The 21652-nt window shown below is 37.0% G+C and overlaps 1 protein-coding gene across 1 annotated transcript in view; it reads left to right on the top strand.

Annotated features, from left to right (window-relative positions):
• LOC124552186 (calcium-activated potassium channel slowpoke) overlaps positions 1-21652 on the top strand; it is an 881186-nt gene that overhangs the window by 278713 nt on the left and 580821 nt on the right. Inside the window, exon 9 of the mRNA XM_047126498.1 lies at positions 15820-15972. Within this exon, the coding sequence (XP_046982454.1) occupies positions 15820-15972 (153 nt within the window). The remainder of the gene's footprint in view (positions 1-15819; positions 15973-21652) is intronic.

Below are 21652 nucleotides of genomic sequence, written 5' to 3'. Positions count from 1 at the left end.
ACATATAGTGTGTAGCTCTGTCTTCAGATGTGAACCTTTATTATATTTATCTTAATACTGTAGTTTCTTTATTCTATTTTAACTATACATTTGCAGTGCAACTGGATTCTAACGTTCTCATAATTTGAAGGTAGTCAGTTTGTCTTCAGCTTTTAGAATCATTTCTATATGTACTGATTTCTGGCGGTAAGTTATAGACAGTTTTCTTGATTTCACATGATTTTCTGGATGCCTGCAGCTATTCCTCATATTGCATGCTACGGTAATGTGTAACAAGATTGCAGAAGCCATAAGTACAAGTAATAGATGAGTCTTGCTTTCATGTGCACAACTATTTCATTATTTCTGTATCCTTAAACCAGAGCTTTAAGTAGATATGATGTGCATATATTTATAAACTTATTGTCTTCTTTATTAAAAATTTATTCAGACATCTTACAGATTTTATTTTTTACAATATTGTTTAAAACTGAACACACATTCTCATTTAGAGAAAATAATATGTGAGAGTTTGTGGACAGTTTTTTATATTTTAGACTGTGATACCTTTAATGTCCTTCTTGAATGTGACATAGATTTACAACATATACTCTACCCATTCGCATTAATCTGACCATCTGTCAAAAGGCCAGATAACCTTATTTTGCAATGTGAACTGCTGTGAGATGTGCAGAAAGAGAGTTGATGAGGTTATGGAAGGTATCAACAAGGATGTGGAGCTATGATGACTCTAGTGCCGTGGACAGCTGTGCTAGGTTTCTCGGTTGAGGATCCATGGTGCGAACAGCCTCATCGAGGATCTCCCATGATTCTCAATTGAGTTTAAATCTGAGGAATTTGTTGCAAGGGTGTACATTGGACACCAGATAAATCACTCCTTTCCCATATTATGACAACTGCACTGTTTTCCATGTCCCTCCCCCAACATGCTTTATATACCCTCCACTGTTAGTGTTGCCACATGCCACCTGTGACTGATCATTGCATGTTCACATGAGATGTAGGTGTTGGTCATATTAATGGGATTGGATTATGTAGTAATGCAGATTTTTAATTAGTAATAAGTTGTTATTATGAAACATCAGTCACATGTCTCCTTCATTTGGAGGAGTCATTCCAATATTATGAAGAACATTAAAATGAAATGAAAAATGAACAAGAAAATCTTTCATTTATACAAACTGTATGTGATTTAGTTTAAGAGACACAAACATACATATGACAACTACAGTTGATAAAACACTATAAATCCTCGCAGTAGTTGTTCATGACAGGGTCGCTTATCATGAGCAGTACAATGGTGGATACTTACTTTGATGGATCTCTGTGAACACTACTATTAGGAAAGAGTGCCAGAAGCAGCCCCATTTGCATTTTCATAAGTTAGTCAGACTAGTACCAGATTCAACAGAATTAGGTCACCATTTTACCTATTGTTATTTATATTATAAGCACACCTGTCATTTCCTCAGCATCACTCAGGTTTTGTAGATCATTCAGAAATGGCCATGGAACTATTAGCCTGTGAAAAGAAGCAGTACAAACATTTCACTGAACTATAATAATGGCTGGCACTTTATTACTTACTGTGGAAGTTTTTTGATCAGTTGTGACAAGTCAGTGGACTTTCAGTATTCCGCAATTCATTTAATTTTAACAGTGGGATTTATCAATTTAACTCTGAAATTGTTCCTGTCATATTATGTAATGTACATCTTGAAACTCTTGATAAAATCAACAATGAAACATTTGAATTTTGTTTTGAAAATATTACCTTTCACTCCTGGTACTGCTTGAAAATAACATATCATCCCAGAAAATACAAATGATCCTAATTTGTGTTACATGCCGGAAAAGATGCCCCAATAGATTTGGAGATACCTATTCAAACACTTCAGATAAAGTAATGATGAATATGAAGAAATTATGTATTAAAAATAACTTATTTCATTGGTATTTCAACTATAACAAGCCATATTACCTGAGACAATACTGAGTCAGGTATTCTTTTACTGGACTGTAAGGTGACTTGTAACTACAGTTGCAGAAGAGGAGTTTTTTGATTAATCTTATTAAATCTGATTGGTCACATGGGTACTTCAATGTCTTTTCAGAAAATGTGTGACTGCTAATGCTGCATCATAATATGAAAAGTTTAATATGTGCTATCTCAAGAAAGGGGAAACAGCTGTGAAATAATGCTTATAGTGAGTATATCAACAAAAGTCACCCGCTTTTGGACAATATAGTTGGATAGATAAAAAAAAATGTTCTCACCAGGGAGTGCAAGAGAAAACACAAATAAAGGTCCTGGTACTAATAAAGCAACTTATTCACAGAAATTAGGAAAAATGAAGGGAATATGAGTCATGAGAGGCAAAGTGAAGATAAAGAACCAGAAGAATTATTATTTGTGAATGATTATCTGTAACATTTGACATCTCCTTCTCTTGTGTCTATCATAATATTTACATGTTTATTAAATTTTATCTGAGTCAGCATTTACAACCAAATTTATTAATTCACTTTGAGGTGATAGTGGTATACTTTACTGTTCTTACTGTTGCACATTTGGAAAAGTGGGTCAGAGTGGCCCCCAACTTCAGTGTGTGTTGTAATTACTGTAATTGTAGTTTGACAGTCCGTGGACTAGTGGCATGTAGGATTGGAACAAAAGATACTCATATATTGTGTACAGAAGACTGGTTCTTCATATTTTCTAAAATGTTTTTATATTTCTCTTCAGACATGTTTCTCAACAAATGTATGACTGTCCATAATCATCTTGTGAATGAATGTTCAGATATGAATGTTGCTCCATTTTGAAACAGATAGGGTTTTTGTTTTGGCAATACAACATTGATGGGGGGAGCCAGCTGCCAGCCGTGACAGTGTAGCCACATTATGCGCTACCACTCCGTTCGATTGTTGGGTACCAACCGCCGCCCATTGCAGTATGCTTGCATGCAGGAAAGGTGACGAGTACAGTAATACCTACCGTATACGTCTTCGTGAGAAAGGCATTGTCATTGAATCGTCTGCCTCTTAAACTCTGGAGTTGTATAAAATGTGTAAAAATAAAAAAGCTATGAACGTTGGCAAGAATAATAGATAGACTTGCATTGCTTATTGTGTCTGTTGATCAACACAAGAATACCGTGTTGAGTAACTGGGAAAACTGCTGCGCTTTTATTTATCTTTCCTACTCTAACTCAGAAAATACAATCTTCTTGTGCTGCCTTGAAAAATAAAATTTGAAAAGTAGAAGAAACCTCACGAAAAAATGTATACCTACTGATACTCAAAACGATTTTTATAATACACATAAAATGTTTTGAATACAATAGAAAGAAACATTCCACACAGGAAGAATATATTAAAAAAGATGCTGCAATTTACCAAACAAGAAAGCACTGGTAGATAGACACAATAAAAAACACACAAACACACTCACAAACTTCAAGCTTTCGCAACCCATGGTTGCTTCGTCAGGAAAGAGGGAAGGAGAGGGAAAGACGAAAGGATGTGGGTTTTAATGGAGAGGGTAAGGAGTCATTCCAATCCCAGGACCGGAAAACTCACCTTAGGGGGAAAAAGGGACAGGTATACACTCGCACACACACACACATATGTGTGGCTAGGCACAGAGCATTCATCAATTATGCATCATGTGAAAACCATCTTGCAGCATTTCGTGGGGGATCACCACTATCACTTTCTCTCTTTTAAGTTTTCAGTTTTTGAATGGTGCTGGGTAGGAATATCAGTTCACCACTATATGAGCTATAATTACTCTGATTTTATCACCAGGATCATTTTGCAATACATGTGCGATGAAGATATTTTTTGCTTAATTCTTTTTTTGGAATGTGTGTTCTCAGAATTTTAAGACTAGACCTCTCCGTGATGCACAATTCCTCTTTTGTAGTGTCTGCCACTGGGATAACTCTGTAATGCTCTTGTTTACCTATACATATTGCTGCTAATATTTGTGTTGGGTCTGCAGTTGGATCATACTATCATATTGACACACCATTTCTGTGATCCATCTGAGCGCCATCATCAGGTGAGAATGCTAAGTGGGTTTCTTTCAATATTCTCCCACCCTCCTCCCTTCCCCCACGCCCCCCATTGTAGTGGTATTGTGGGTTTTTACTTCATCAGTGGGAATAGAGGTGCTGTTCATATAAGACAAATTGGTAACAACATTGCATGGAATTATTTGTAATGCAATTGCTGAGTTCTATATTGTTTATGACAACCAGCAGTGTTACATTACTACTACACAGCAACTTGTCTTAATTTCTGGATACAAATTAATTATATTAAAATATATTCAGTGTTTTATAAGACTCATTCTCACTATGATCATTTTCCACATAATTATCATACTTTTCACTGATAACACAAATTATTGCTCGTTTTCTCTCAGAAATATTAAAATAATTTATTGTAAATTAACTCTGTCATAATATTTCAAGGGCAGAGTCAGTGCACAGTTATAGTTTTGCACTGTACTTGCATTTTTATGTTTAATTCAGGAATAGCAGTGATTTTTAAGTATCTTTCCAGTAGACAGATTTCAAAATTTTCATTTGAACATTTCCAAAAGTAGTTACCACACAAACACATCTTTATCTTCGACACCTGAAATAGCTGTATTGCATATCAGAATGTACATTTCGTTGCAACAAATAAAATTTTGCTACTCAATTTAAATGTGAAAGCAATCCTGATAAAAAAGAAACTTAATTCAATACAACCATTAACATTAAAATTTTACAAATTAATTAATTTATTTTGTTGTTATTGACCTGGTGAAGGCTTTATCTTGTGGCATAAAATTCCTGTGCCACTAAAAGAACAGCTGTCATCTCACACCAAATCTCTGCGTCACTCGTGCAACAAAGGAAACATGAAACAAAAACTTCATAGTTTTTGTATTACATTGTTATTACTGTAAAAACCATTAAAATGCATATGTAACACATTATACAGAATACTCTCCAGTATATTTGGAGCCAAAAATTTTCACAGTGGTACAACCTAAATTCTGTATCACTTCAAACACATATCTTAAGACTGCTGCCATATGCACCACAGAAATAGTATTTGAAATGATTATATGATCCATGTGCACACTGACAAGAATATTATCAGTTAATATGCTGGAGAATTTATGCTGTCATGGACATGTTGCTCTTTGTTCTTCCCTGCCTCCTCTATTAACCCGACCTTGAAATGGTCCCAAACTGATGAACGACAGTCAAGAACTGATTTATGAGTGTTCTGTAAGCTACTCACTACATGAATGAATTACTGTTCCTTAACACTCTTGCCATGAGTTTGTCTGGCCATTGCTTTTCCTACAGTTTTGTGTGGTCAATACATTTCAGCTCACTGCTAAGGTTTTTACCACTGTTGCTGGTTCAGGGATATCAGCCATTAGTGTAATCAATCAGTAACGGATCTAGATGCCTATTTGTGTGTACCTTAAAATTAGTTATGTTCAGACCTAATTGTTGTTTCCTTTAAGAGTTGTTGATCTTCTGGAAATCTTCTGGCATTTTGTTACAGTCATGAGATATTGCGGCCTTCCTGTTAACAACAGCATTTTTCAAAAACAGCCTTATGGAGCTTGCAGCAATATCCATTAGATTATTTATATGGTCATAAACAATAATTGTGCTCTAATTTTCCATTGAGATTCTCTCAGAAAAGATCTGGAAGTTACATGCTGTTAAGAATGGTGTGTTATGTTCTATATAACAGCCAATCTTGAGTCCAGTTACAAACGTTGTCTGATATTCAGTAAGATAGCATCTTGTTCAGTAAATGACAGTACAATTTATCGAATGCCTTCTGGAAATCTTGAAATACGTCTTCAACCTGGACTCCATTGTCCATGCTGCTCTGGATCTCATACACGAACAAAACAACCTTTTTCAGAAGATCTATCTTCGAGGAATCGGTTTTTATCGTAGAGATGTTTGTTCTTTGAGAGAGTCAGAATGCTTCAATATAAAATCTGTTATATAACTGCATGGCAGAATGACACCCATAATAAAGGCCTAGAATTATGTGTATCTTCCAGTGACCCTTTTTTTTAAAAAAAAAAATGGGAATGGGCTGCTCTTTTTTTTCAGTTGCCTGGGACCTTATGTTTCTCCAGGAAACTACAATAAACAGTTACTAGAAAGGGAGTAATTTCATTCTTGTGATCAAAGAATCTTGCAGTAACTTCCTTTGACGGTTTAGCAGTTTAGTTGATTTTCTATGCCATTTTGGCATTTGTTTTATGATTGAAAGGTGTACCACATTACCCTCTTGTAGCCATGAGACAATTTCAGATCAGATTCAATGTTTCGGTCTTATCTCTGTCTTCTTCTGTCTGAGTGATGAGTGAATAGATGATTTTGATCAGTTCTCTGATTTAACATAAATTGAAATCTTAGGGCTTTTGGCCTGATCAATTGGCAAAACTTTATTTTCAAATTCCTTGACTGTCTCTCACATTGCTCTCTGGTCATTTTGGCTTTCTAGATCTTCTCAACAAAATGTTGACTTCACTTGAAACTGAAAAGTTCTCTTTGCTTACGTATCAAACATTCTTGAACCATCCTGGGTCTTTCAAACACATGTAACATTGTTGTTCTAAGGTGTATTATTTATTGGTAATATACTTCCTAGATAGAAGAAGTGATCTACTTGCTCCAAAGGTATTATGGAGATATTGAAATCTGGAAAGGCAGTGCCAGCAGTAGGCTGTGTGAGTACCTCTATTTTAGGAATGTTGGTGGGCAGGCCAAACTATTCATATACACTACTGATACCATCTACAGAGAATTGCAGCTGTGCAGTTGCATGTGTTAGAAAAGCATTGGCATCTGCATATTGCATAATATATATGTGGATGCAACTTGTACACCCTTTAAAAAATAGTCTGGACTGTTTAAGAAGTCCTTCATAAAATCTGCATTGTTTACAAATGTTGTCTCATAAAGTGTGGCTGCAAGGCATGTAGGGCAAACAATGTTGGCACGAGAAAACATCCATGTGTGAGTCCATTAGTAGTAGGTACTTTATCAGATGTTTCATTCTGATGTAGCACTTGCCCATACATGCCCTCATGGAGATCTTGAATTGTCCAACAAAATGTTCAGGGCAACTGAAACATTTAAGATTGTCCACATACCATCTCTGGGCACCATATCAAATATATTTTCTAGGTCTTGTGTTGTTCTATGCACTTCACATACATTTGTCACACAGAAGATCATATCGGTAATGGTCTGGAGGGATGAAATCCGCACAGAGATTTGGGAAGAACAGTATTGGAAAGAGTCTGGAAGAGATTCGACACAATGCCACAAAAAAATTAAATAGCAACAGAGAGCAAGGATCTGCCACAGTAATTACCACAAGTGTTTAAGTTGCCTTGTTTAAAGATGGTGACAATTGTGAAGTTCTTCATGTCAGCTGGTACCGTATGGACTGCCTACATTAGAAGAAGTAGACAGAAGAGTCTGGTTTTAAGAGGCAAGCCGCCATTTTGAGTGATATCTGTTGATTGTTATCAGTTTCACACTGTCTAGATCCTTGATAAATTCATAAAATGTTGGTGGGACTGCCATACATGGTTGTGGTGTAGTTGTAGAACATGTTTTGAGGAAGTCACCAGCAACAGTAGAACCACAGTTCAAGAGTGTGTTGAAGTGCTCTGTCCAATGACTCCAAATGCCCTGACTGTCAGTGAGGATAGTTGTACTGTTGTTGACTTTCAAGATTCCTGATGGGTAGTGAAGAGATCCATGTACCTCTTTTGTTCGAGTGTAAAATTTTTGCAAGTCCATGGTATCTGACAGACTTTGGAGTTCCTTGGTGTTTTGCTGTGACCAGTTTTCCTTGATTGTTATTTCAATTTAATATTTCTGCTTTGGCTCTAGAAAATGTGTTAACCAATGACCTCCTCTACAGTCTTTCTGATCAAGTTTTTTAAAGTGGTCCTCTACTTTTCATCTGCTGCTTTAGCCGATGTTTTGATAAGTTGACTTAGAAGTGTGTCTTGCAAGAGAAAGTGGACAGTTTTATTCTGCAGGCTGTTGATGTACAGTTTCCTCCTGCAAGAATTTAAGAACTGGGCTCACAGTTTATGATGTATGAGAATCATACAACTAATGAGCAGTTTGTGATCAGTCCAACAATCATGAAGTTGCAAGCTGTTTTTGTGGTCAGGACATCATTCTTGTCACACTGCCAAATAATGATATTCAATGAGATGCCAGTGTTTGGAGTGTGGATGCATCCATGAAGTCTAATAATGATTAGGTAAGCAGAGTTGCATATTAGTGATACAATGCTTATGCTCCACACAAACCAAGAAGTAGCAGCCCATTTGCATTGCAATTTCCAACATCTTAATTATCCATGACGTTTCCACAAAAATGATTGTTTGTTCCCAATGTATCATCGATGTCACCAAGTAAAAGAAGTTTATACTTAGCTGATATCTTGATGAGAACACTGTTGAGTTTATGGTAGAACTGATTTTTCTTATCTTCATCATTGTCTAAAGCAAAAGCAGAGGCAGGGATAAGGATGATAAAACAATATCTCCAAAGAGAGGAATGAGGAATTCAAAGAATCATAATACTTTCATATACAGAAATCGAGGTTAATCATTGTTCTTTCACTATTTGTGTTTTTACTGCAAATCCTACACCATGGATGTGTGGTTCATCTGTGTCCTTTTGTTTCTAGAAGCTAGTGTGCCATGAACTAGTCTCACTAATGTGCTCTTTGCCTGATAATATGGTTTCACTTTAGGCAGCAATGTCTACATCTAATCTAACTGTCTCGTGGGTGGTGAGAGCTGTCCTTTCTGGTCTGTTGCCGTTTAAGTCCAATATTACTGTAAAGGGGCCGAACTCACTGCAATGTACTGCAGCCATGGTGTTTTGCATCACATGTCTCATATCTATGTGCTGTTATAAATAGTTCCAGATTCATAATGGGTGGCTGATGACTGTAAAACAAAATAATGCAAATCCTGCCATTTTTATTAAAGTCCAAGGCTGGCAGTAGCAGGCTTGAGTGAGGCAGGAAGCTGTTAGTCTGGACCAGCACACTGGCAGCAGGTGTGCAAGGGTCACCTTCCTAAGGAATCCCATAACACTTGGGGATCCAATCCTGCAGTTGCAATTGGGCAGGCCTAGTTAGTTTAAGCATTGTCCATCTTGTATGGCAAAGGCTGTGGAAAAGGTAGTTGCACTTGGGCGTGGCTGGGAATCTGCACCAAAAAGGTCACTCCAAGTCTGAAGATAAAAACCATGAGATACTATCACCCCACTTACATGGTACTGCCAAAACCCAATCCAGTAAAATTTCCCAATACTGCTTCTGGGTGGTCATCTGAACACTTCAAAATTTATTCTGGAAATCGACTTCTAGTTGTCAGTTTTCCAGTTCTGCTATTGATTTTTGCTTCCATGTGAACAAAACCAGTTTTGAAACATGCTCAGGTTTTCAAGTTATGTCTTGTTTTCAGAGTATTCAATTAATAAGGACTTATTGCACAGTGAAGGAGAAGCAGAAATACTAGACTGTGCTTGAAGCATTCTACGTGTAACATTTAAGTGAAGAGCAATAATGACTTTGTTGACTGAATCACCAACTGGATCAACTGTTTCCCAGATACCGTATTTAACTGAGCTTATAATCCACTTCAGATCTTAACACATAAACACAACAGCGAAAAATAGTTCCGAAATTCGGTTTTCATCCTTCAGAAGAGGTGTCATATGCAAACGTAGTGAATATAATGATAGCTACTGGAACATGACATTGCTGTCCTGAGTGAAAGTGAAAAGGATTTGCATGATATGCTGAATGGAATGGACACTCTAATGAGAACAGAATATGGATTGAGAATAACTCGAAGAGAGACGAAAGTAACACGAAGTAGCAGAAATGGTTAAGTAATTCTACTACCTTGGCAGCAAAATAATCAATGATGGACAGAGCAAGGAGGACATCAAAAGCAGACTAGCCCCAGCAAAAAGGCATTCTTGGCCAAGAGAAGTCAACTAGTATCAAACATAGGCTTTAACTTGAGGCAGAAATTCCTGAGAATGGGTGTTTGGCACACAGCATTGTATGGTAGTGAAACATGGACTGTAGGGAAACTGGAACAGAAGAGAATCAAATCATCTGAGATGTGGTGCTACAGGTGAATGTTGAAAATTAGGTGGACAAATAAGGTAAGGAATGCAGAGGTGCTGTGCAGAACCAGAAAAATGAATTTGTGGAAAACACTGACTAGGAGAAGGGACAGGATGACAGGACATTGTTAAGACTTCAGGGAATGACTTCCATGGTCTACATCTACACTAATACTCTGCTAGCCACTGAACAGTGCATGGTGGAGAGTACCATGTACCACTACTAGTCATTTCCTTTCTCGTTACACTTGCAAACAGAGCAAGGAAAAAACAACTGCCTATACACCTATAAGCCTTAATTTCTCGTACCTTATCTTCATGGTCCTTATTCACAATGTATGTTGGTGGCAGTAGAAACGTTTGGCAGTCAGCTTCAAATGCCGCTTCTCTAAATTTCCTCAATAGTGTTTCTTGAAGCAAATGGCCTTTTAAGGGATTCTTATTTGATTTCCTGACGCAACACTTATGTGTTGTTTGAACCTACTGGTAACAAATCTAGCAGCCCAGATCTGAATTGCTTCAATGTCTTCTGTCAGTCCGCCCTGGCATGGATCGCCGACACTCGAGCAGTAGTCAAGAATAGGTTGGACCAGTGTCCTGTATGTGGTCTCCTTTACAGGGGAACCACTCTTTCCTAAAATTCTCCCAATAAAGTGAGGTCAACCATTTGCCTTCTCTACCACAGTTCGCAAATGTTCATTCCATCTCGTATCACTTTGCAACATTACACCCAGATATTTAAACAACTTCACTGTGTCAAGCTGGACACTAGCAATACTGTATCTGAACATTACAGGTTAGCTTATAGCAATCCTGTCATAAAAAAATTGTATGAGTTTACATTAGGGTGCATGCCTTTATGCACACCTCATCTCATAAGACTTTACATTTCTTCATGAAGGTTGAAAAAGCTTCTATAACAACACCATGATGCAACCAGCATACTTCACAAAAATATGGTACATCACCGCAATCACACCCCATCTTTGCTAGGAAATATTTGAACTGCCAATGTCCCAAACCATGCGATCTAAATTTTTTAACTGTTTTTAAAACAATGTCCATGAAGCCACTTGTTTGGGCACATTTTACCGGCAGATTTGTGCAATGACGGAACACTGTATTTCTGTTATTCACTGCCAGGTACCAACTTCTTTTGCTTGTTCCTATCAAAGCAACTACACCTGAGTTTTAACTAACCATTTTAGGAGCTCCACTTTTTGAAGTGAATGAAAGTCTTCCCAGCAGGGTTGATGTTTGCCAATAATGTCTCCTAACTAAACAAGAAAATGTGTCATTATTTGTAGCTGTATCATTCATTGGCTCTAAATCAAGAAGTTCCTCCATCAAGTTGAACCCAGCATCAACACCTCTCACAAATACCGCAAGCCAGGGAACATCTGTTACATCCATGCATTCACCCAAAATCAGAGGGAAAAAAGACCAAAGCTTTAGTCTTATCTTTCAGTCGCATTTCCACTTTGTTCGCCATTTCTTCAGTACACCTGCAAATTCTTCTCCGTGAAAGGGCGGCTGTTTCAAAAACTGGAAAAGTTGCTGGACACAAAATTGTTGGAGCAGCAATAAAATACTCTTAACAAATTCTCCATTCTGAAGGGATGTGCTGATTTGGTTATATCAAGAGATATGTGATACCTCACTCTCAGTGGCCCTTCATTGTGGATGATATGGTTCTCTTCTGTAAATATGTCAAAAAGGAGAGGTAAAGTAGAGTGGGCAAAACCACATAATACTTTATAAATAACAGTAGTGTATTCTAGAAATGAAATATGTCTATATGAACATTCGTCTTTCTCTGTTTCCTGTTTTATCTCAAGATATTTGGCCTTACTTCCCTCAAAATCTAAAGTAATCATGAATTTCTCAGGAAGGAACTGAAAATGTTGCTGCAGTTGGTACTTATTCCACACAAATAAAATAGCATTACAAGAAAGGTCTGTGAGCCAATTTGTGTTTCAATAAAAAGCAATCTTCTTCCCACTGCGGGATTTGACCTATTTGTGTTTTGAAGATCTTAATTCCTCTTCAACCATTTTCTGCTCACTAATTTTGCCTTACCGTGAATGCCAAAGAGACTATGACACCAACAACAATAAGAACACAGAGTAAAGAGGCACATGCAGCCGAGTGCACATTGGTAACAAAAAAAACATGATAGTGGACAATCAGTGAGGCCCGTCATGGGCACCCACGCCTGTGATAGCACACTAACCTACCGCTGTTCTAGACAGCCAACAGGATGTATATTCCAATTCAGATTATTGTCTGGGCTTAACTCTAAAAATTTCACAGAATCTATTTCCTATATTTCTCAATTTTTTTTACTTAGTTTAATTTACTGTTATTTTGACTGTTTTGTTCTGGACTGGATCACGTGTCTTTCTGGGAAGTCAAGGGTTAATCCACTGAGCTGAAACCATGTTTCTAGATGATCTATTGTGCCGATGATGCTCACTGTAATTGTTTTTAATTTTTATTTGTTAGTCTGTGTGTGTGTGTGTGTGTGTGTGTGTGTGTGTGTGTGTGTGTGAACGACAATACTTAGCTAGAAAATTATTAAACTTTTCTGTGCCTTAAACATGTGTCTTTGTGTTACACATCAGTCAACTACAGGTTAGTAGTTGCCCTTCTTCATTTTGTTTGTTTCCATCCTGGTATTTCAGTTGTCATAAAATCTGTGCAGAAAATATTAGGTATGAGTTAGTGAAGTCTGCCCCTGATGTGTTTCACTGATCCAAAGAATTATAATAACTTATATCAGTCAATTACTAAATATGCATTAGTATCTGAAACATAATGTGTTTAATCATAGCGTGTAGGTCATAATGTGTTTATCTAAGAAATTATACTGTCTAGTCACATTAATGTGGCCACCTGTCAAGAGCCTGAATAATGACCTTTTGCAGTGCAAAGGTTGCAGGAAGAGAGTCAATGACTTTCTGGAAGGTACCAAGAGGGATGTGGAGCCATGCCACCTCCAATGTCATGGCTAGGTGTTGGCAGAGTGTTTGCTTTCAAAGTTTCACACCGTACACACCAATGGCCATCTGTTCAGTGGAGCATAAAACATTATTTATCTGAAAAGCCCACCTGTCACCACTCACTGGTTGTGCAATTGTGGACTGGCGTGCAAATTCCAGCCTTCTTTGTTGATGAAGAGCAGTGAGCATTGAGCCGGGCACCTGCTGTGGAGGCCCATACACAACATCATTCACTGAATGATCTTTAATGGGACACTATTGATAGCCCCATAGTTCATGGGGGAGGGGGTCAAGTAGTCAACAGTTGCACATTTACCCACCCGTACACATCTCTGCAGCTGTTATTCACTTCTGTAATCTATGCCTAGTAGCACAATTTTGTCATGCTTGGTATACCTGAACCACAATGGCACAGGAACAGCTGTTTCGTAAATGCTTCCACCCATGACCCAAAAGCCAATGAACATGCCATTTTGGATATCAAATAAATTGTTCCATTTCCACATTATGACAATGACTGCACTGTTTATCATGTCCCCAAACATGCTTTATATACCCTCCACTGCTATTGAAGCTCTGTATAAAGGAATGTATAGCCAACCTTTTCCCCTGCGGTTGCCACCATCCGCAGTTCAGGATTGGCCGAATTCATGTCACATGACATTAGCAGCCATTGTGGGCCCAAGCATTACATGTGAAGCATAGGAAATTTTGTGTATCTTTGAAGTTTTAAGTGGAGTAATTTCTCAATTCTGTGCTTTTGACTGTTAGCTTTAAAGCGAAAAGGGAGGAAAACTGCACAGAATTCCTTCCAAAGGGAGAGACGCAAGAAGAAGGAAAATACTGGTTGCAATGGGAAAGGTTCCAGGAGCTCAACTTAACCATTCATTTAATTTTATTCTTTTCTGCTCATTTGTTTTGTCTCCTTTTTACATTTCTGTTACTTAGGTTCCAATCCTTCTGGGGGGGGGGGGGGGGGGGTCAGAAGAGCTAATAGGATGGTCTAATGGTAATTTAATTACAAAATAGAAATCTTAGAGATACAACTGCCACTGTTAGCACATAAAACAAAAAATAGTGAGTGGTACCATACAAAGTTATCATGACTGGTAAAAAATTTGATCTGATTGACTGTACAGTATAGTTTAAACTTACATCTGTGATGCTCACAATAATAAATTGTACTTTGTTCCCCACAATGTAATGTAAAAAAAAAAAAAAATTCACTAGACAAGTACCGAACCTACACCATTCAGTAACCGTGGTTACTGTGGCTACCTGGCTGCTAATCTGTATTAATACAAATACGGTTGTTACTGTTTCCTACAGCCTACTTTTGATCATAGGCCTAGTTTTATTCAAACACATTTTAAAAATATTATATTCTCTTGTACTTTTGTAATCATTCTCCTAGCGTCTTAGATCAATCTGCAGACAAAATTTAATGGGATAGATCTGACAAAAATATAAAGCATGTGTAATCATATAGGCATGTTTATCAGCATATATATATATATATATATATATTTGAATCCAATCCTTTATTTGGTATAACAAAAGAGACATTGTGCGATTTTTTGTAGCAACAAGTTGCAGGAACAGGAAGCAAGTCAATATAGAAATTTCCTGGCAAATTAAAACTGTGTGCCCGACCGAGACTCGAACTCGGGACCTTTGCCTTTTGCAGGCAAGTGCTCTACCATCTGAGCTACCGAAGCACGACTCACACCCGGCCCTCACAGCTTTACTTCTGCCAGTATCCCGTCTCCTACCTTCCAAACTTTACAGAAACTCTCCTGCGAACCTAGCAGAACTGCTAGGGTAGCTCAGATGGTAGAGCACTTGCCCGCGAAAGGCAAAGGTCCCAAGTTCGAGTCTCGGTCGGGCACGCAGTTTTAATCTGCCAGGAAGTTTCATATCAGCGCACACTCCGCTGCAGAGTGAAAATCTCATTCTGGAAGTCAATATAGAGTTTCAATTAGCAATGGATTTTTCCTTGCACTTGTGAACTAATATTGGCTTCCTTTCGTCCTTCTAACAATTGGATAGGACCAATTTAATGCTAATTATGAAAACAGATGTTGAAACTCAATACCACAAAAAGAACTGCAAAATCTGCTTTCGCTATTAATAATGGATAATGGGGAAAAACTGCATTTCATGCTCATCGCAATGAATGCTTTCTGACTCATTTAGCTTAAATTTGTTGAGACTTTTTGTTGCTAAATATCTGACCTCTTCTGTTTGAAGCCACTGACCAGTTTTAGCAATGCATTAGATGGTTGAGTGCACTTCTTTAATATAAAGGGCTTAGTATGATGCAGAAGTCAATGTATCACCAGCAGGGCAGTGGGTCCAAAATGGCAGCCACTGGCAAGTTGGCCGTACTTTCCTATACATAGCTTTAAACACTATTGCTGCTACCTGCCACCTGTTAGTGGTTATTGCACACTTACATTGAATATAGGTGGTCACGGTAACGTGACTGGACCATGTAATTTTATAACCTATACAGTACTAATTACAGTTGTTATCATTTGTTGATGCAGAATCAAACTAATTGTGTTTAATTATTATACACTTATTACAATGTGCAGGTGCATGAAGCTGATGCGTGCTTGGTGCTAGCTAATAAATACTGCCAGGATCCTGATGCCGAGGATGCTGCTAACATCATGCGAGTTATCTCCATTAAGAACTACTCGGATGATATCCGTGTTATCATCCAGCTAATGCAGTATCACAACAAGGTCAGAATCATTGTAGTACACAAAAGTACAATTTTTCATAATTAAAACTCATTTTATGCTCAAAATATACTCATGTGTTGATTGTTTTATTACTTTTCCCACAAAGAATTATAAAAAGTGGACTTTCCTATATGCTGCACGAAGATAACTGTAGAAAATAATTCACTGAAAGGAGACTAGTAACATGATGTTTGATATTGGTAACATTAATATAACACAAATTCTTTTCTTTTCTGTCTTGTCTTGTCTTAGCCCCCCGCCCCCTGGCTCTGCTGAAAGTTCAGTGACTGCAGGTTTTAAAGTGCAGCACTGCTGGATTCACATTTAAAAGAGAAAACGCTAATCCTAACTTTCAGAATTATTAGTTCCTTCCTCAAAGAGGAAGAGGGGGGGGGGGGGGGGGGGAAGTTGGGTAAGGTTACAAAGTAGCAACACATCACTCAGACTCCAGAATGACAGAGCGATCCACTTATTGTGAGGGCAAAGGAAAAAAAATGGCAGCCATTCTGTCTCTTTGCAGTTTTTTTTACAAGTGAATTTTTCTGTAGATTTAAAGTCTCTAGTGTTCAAAACTACTAATTCTTTTTACTGACAGCTTAGCAAGTTCTGTGCACTAATTTGCTTTGTTGCATTGTTAAAGAAGAATTTTTAGCCTCTTGTAGAAGATAGATAGAGATCTGTATCTTTATCTGTTAGCTTAGTCTTGGATTAAGAGGGGAAACTGAATCCTTTTTTCCTCCACTATTTGCTTTTTAGTTCCATGTTACATGCATCATACTCATGATTAACATTGTGATACGGAATGTGCGTACTGGACAATTTGGTTACATACAGCACATTTACAGAACTGTAACTGAAAACTTACTATTGTTCAAGAATTACTTTGTTGTGTAGAAGGAGTTCAAAAAGAGAAATCATTTTAATCTACATTTAAAAGCACGTCTGATGTTTGTCAGATATTTTATTTCCACGGACAGTTTTTGAAAGAGTTTTACAGCTGTGCATTTCAGTGCTTTCTGTGCCAAATGTAGATTCATTAGATACAAGTGCAGATCATTTTTCTTTCTTGTACTGTGTCTGTGAATGTATGTAACTCCCAAATTTTATCAGATTGTTGACAAAAAAAATTATCAGTAATTAAAAAGAGCCCAAATTAGACGTGGAAAATGTAATAGGGACAGAAGAAATACTGAAATATAAAGTTCAAGTTTCAAACTGATTTGAGGTTGGGTTACTCATACTTAGTATGAAGGAGCAACCTGTATTTACTTTCTTGGAGAAGAAAAAGTTCTTAGCCAAGATCGCAATAAATACTGTATTGCGGATGACTGGTTTTAGTAAAGCTATGTTACCATCATCAAGTTGAGGTTTCAAGTAGCATTTGAGAAAATCAAGAAATGGCTGGTGATGAGTACTGAAATAGAATAAAAGAAGTTGTCCTCACAGCTGTAAGTAATAATCTACAGAAACTAAAGAAAGGCAGGAAGAAGTGGTTTGACGAAGAATGGAAGGAGGGCTAAAGACAAGATTATAAAATTATGCAAGGAATGGCTACAGGCAAATAAGAATACTAAAATAGAACTTACTTCTTGGCAGGCACAAAAGCAGGCTAATAAAGTAAATCGTAAGAAACAGAAATGATACCTAAACCAACAGATTGAAGCAATTCGTGGTTTTTACCAAATTAAAATGTTCAGGAATTGCATGGCACAGTCAGCAAAATTAAAAGATGTTTTAATTAAAAATTTAAGGTGATGAAGAATAAGGATGGCGGTATGAACCATGCAAGATTTTATCAACAAGCAACAAATATTTTGTCAATCTACCAAACTTCTGTGATCCAGAATGACCAATTACAGATTCCAGCAGCAGTCCCAAAACTGACCAGATTCCAGAACTGCCATACAAAGTGGTGCTGGGGAATATCAAAGACCTAACTAATGAGAAGACAACTGGGAGTTACAGAATTCCAGCTGAGATACTAAAATATGGAGGAGAAGCACTGCATAGATGTTTGTTTCACCTGGTCTGGAAAACTGATACCATGGCAATAGAATAAAAAGAATAATTAATAGCCCCAATACATAAAAAAGAGGCAGGGAATACTTCAGGAACTACCAGGGAATATCATACAGCATATAAGATTTTATCTTGTTTTTCGCTGAATTGTTTGAAATAATACAGAAAATAAAGTTGGGGATTATCAAAATGACTTTTGAAGACATAGATGCATTACTGATAAATGTATTTGTAATCAGAACAGTAAGTGAAAATATATGGGAATGAAAAAAAAAAGAAAAAATTCACTAGTTCATCAATTTTATGAAAGCTTATGATTCCCTTCATAGGCAAATCCTGTTGAAAGTAATGATGGGCTTGGGATTTTCTACTTAACTCAAAACCTTACTATTTTATTTATTTATTTATTTGTCCATCTGTAGTCAATCAGGATTGTATGGATGTTGTCAACATAAGTATATACAATAGGTACACAAATTTATAATTATCACAACCGGAATTCATGAATATTGTAACATAAAGAAACATTGTTAAACCACATAATAATTTTGATAATTTTTACATATAACTATATATTTACATCATTCCAAGCAATCCTTGGCAGTATAAAAACAGTTTTCCAAGAGATATTTTTTTAGCGATTTCCTGAAGTTATCTATTTTTCTTATGTCTTTGATCCCTTGTGGAAAATTGTTGTACAATTTAACTCCATTATATATCATGCTATTTTGAGTTTTTGATTAGTTTTTCCTATAGAGGTGTAAGTGATATCTGTGTCTGGTTTCATGTGCATGTATGGAACTGTTTATTGGGAACCGGTCAATGTATGTTTTTTATGCATATTACTGTCTGCAAAATGTATTCACACGGAACTGTCAATATACCCAAAGATTTAAATAACTCTGTGCAATGGGATCTATTGCTACTTTTCGTTATGATTCATATGGCCCTTTTTTGCAATGTAAATATTGTTTGTCTGTTCTGCTCTGTTGATCCCAAGAAGGATTGCCATAACTAATTATAGAGTGGACATACACAAAATATGCAGTTCTGGTACATGAGCTAATGAACACTGAATTTATTATGCTAAGTGCATAGCATGCTGAAGCTATTTGCTTTCCAAGTACCGCAGTGTGCTCGTTCCAGGTTAGTTGAGAATAAACATGCATGCCTAAAAATTTTGTTGATGGTACACATTCTGTGTGCTCATCATTAACTTTTAGCTTGGTACTGTTCGGTTTTCTGTTTAAGTGGAAATTAATACTGTTGATTTTACATTTGGTGTTAATTTATTAGCCTCTATCCAGTGGCATACATGCTTAAGTGTTTCCTCAGCATTTCCATTGAGTGCACTTGGCGACTCAGCTTTGATTAAGATGTTACTGTCATCAGCAAACAGTACTGATTCACCATGTTTGACACTTTCTGTAAAATCGTTGATGTATATTAAACAGAGGATTGGGCCCAGCACACTTCCTTGGGGGACTCCTGTATTGATGTGTTCTGGGTTTGAAATGTATGAAAAGGTGTGATTGGAGTTAGTTTGAGTGATCTCCACCTGTTGGACCCTATTTTGCAGGTATGAGTGAAACCACATGTTTGTTACTCCTCTTACTCCTAGTACATTTAGTTTGTTTAGCAGAATTGTGTGGTCTACTGTGTCAAACACTTTGGTCAAATCAAAGAAGATCCCTGTTATGTGGTCTTCGAGGATAACATTTGAGAAATGAGCTACAGCTGAATTTGTGCTTTTGCCAGCCTGGAAACCAAATTTCTCTTTACTCACTACTTTTCGTTATGATTCATGTGGCCCTTTTTTGCAACGTAAATAACAAAGTATCCCCTGAGCCTGTTTTCCATTATGGTCTCTATGACTTTCAAAAAGGATGACAGTAACGAGATTGGTCTGCAATTTTCTATGATTTCTGGGTCACCTTTCTTATATATATGTAGATTTTTAACGTGCTTTAGTATATATGGGAAGCAACCTGTGGAGAAGGATTCATTGATGATGTGCACTAAAGGGTCATTGATGTTGTCTATGCAGTCCTTCAGTAAGCACACAGGTGATTTTCCTTGCTGCTTTGAATTTATTATTAGCTTTTTCTATAACTCATGTTGGTACATTTCAGTTGCTTACAATACATTTCTATAGAAGATCTTTCTGTATGTATGATAATAGTTATGAAATGCTGAATCATTACGGTAGTTTTTCATTGAGCTAGGGTGCTTGACAGTTTCAGAGGATTTCCTTATCCCATTGGTTACCGAGGTGCTATTGTTACATGATTTAGTGATTCTTAGAATTTTAGGAAAAACTTCTTCAATTATGAATTTAAATATTGACATAAACTTTGAAAACTTCCCACTTATAGTAGTTTCTCTGTGCACTTCCTCCCACGTTTCACTGTTAATTAGTGAGGCAAAAAGAGCTCTTTTTGACTTGGAGAAAATCCTACTGTACTTGTGTATTTTAGTGTTATTATCTAATTCTATGCCTAATTTTAATAACTGACTGGAATGGTCTGAAATGCCAAGGTCATCTATGACAATGTCACACCTATCTTTCTCTATGTCCATTAGCATATGGCCAATACTTGATGCTGAATGTCTGGTTATCCTAGTAGCAGTGTTAATTATTGGTGATACACCATAGGTGTACATAATATTCAGAAAACTGTTGCATGACATATCTGGGATCATCATGTTAATGTTTAGATCTCCACAAATGATGATTTTGCCTTTGGGGCTGGAGACCATTTCTAATGATTGGGTGATTGGGTGATTGGGTTAACTTTGTAGTGAATGTGTCCATGTCACCACTAGAAGCACGATTAATACATAGTACAGTTAGTCTTTGGAATACATCTAGGTTTTTTATCTCTAAAGCTGATATTTCTATGTGTTTATCCTCACTTAATGCCATAATGTCAAATCTAATTTTATACATAATCCCCTCCTTCACTTATATTCATGATCCACCACATTTCATAGTGTTAATACTGTAATGACAGGCTAGACTGTATGAATTTCGTGCTAAATTTGTTAATTCTGAACTGTTACACCAATGTTCTGTTATTCTAACAAGTGAGCTGTCAATAGACTGCAGTTCCACTTCTAATTGTTCCACTTTGTATTTTATACATTGCATATTTTGGTGGAAGACAGAGAAACACTGAGCACTGCTTACCTTATAGACTTTACATTTCTCTTGCCTTGGTCTAAAACATCCTTTTAGTGATGAGTTGTTACAGTTATCCCACTGATTGGTACAATAGCCACTGTTTCTTCTGCTGGATCCTCACATTTTCTTGCTGTTTTTGCTGTAGATGATTCTGGTGCTGCCTCTTCTTGTTCAAGTGATGATCGTGGCTGTGCTGATGCTGTGGCTGCGACTGGCTTTCTTGTTATGGAGCTGTTATAGTGTTTTCATATTTCCTTGATTGAAGCTGGCTGTATAGCAATTGTATTTCTTGCAACATGGTCGTCTTTCTGTATTAGTTTTGTCAGAATTTTGCCTCTGCATGACTTCCCAGTGCTGTTATAGGGTTGAGCATGTTTTGTGAACAGGTCTCTTGAGTTGGGAAGCTCAAAGAATGTTACATTTTGGTAATACTTGGCATATTTTATGAAATTGTCTGTTTATTTTTGTAAGCTACAA

Source organism: Schistocerca americana, chromosome 1, assembly GCF_021461395.2.
Source record: "Schistocerca americana isolate TAMUIC-IGC-003095 chromosome 1, iqSchAmer2.1, whole genome shotgun sequence".
Taxonomy (NCBI): domain Eukaryota; kingdom Metazoa; phylum Arthropoda; class Insecta; order Orthoptera; family Acrididae; genus Schistocerca; species Schistocerca americana.
This window is presented reverse-complemented; position numbering and strand designations above follow the sequence as displayed.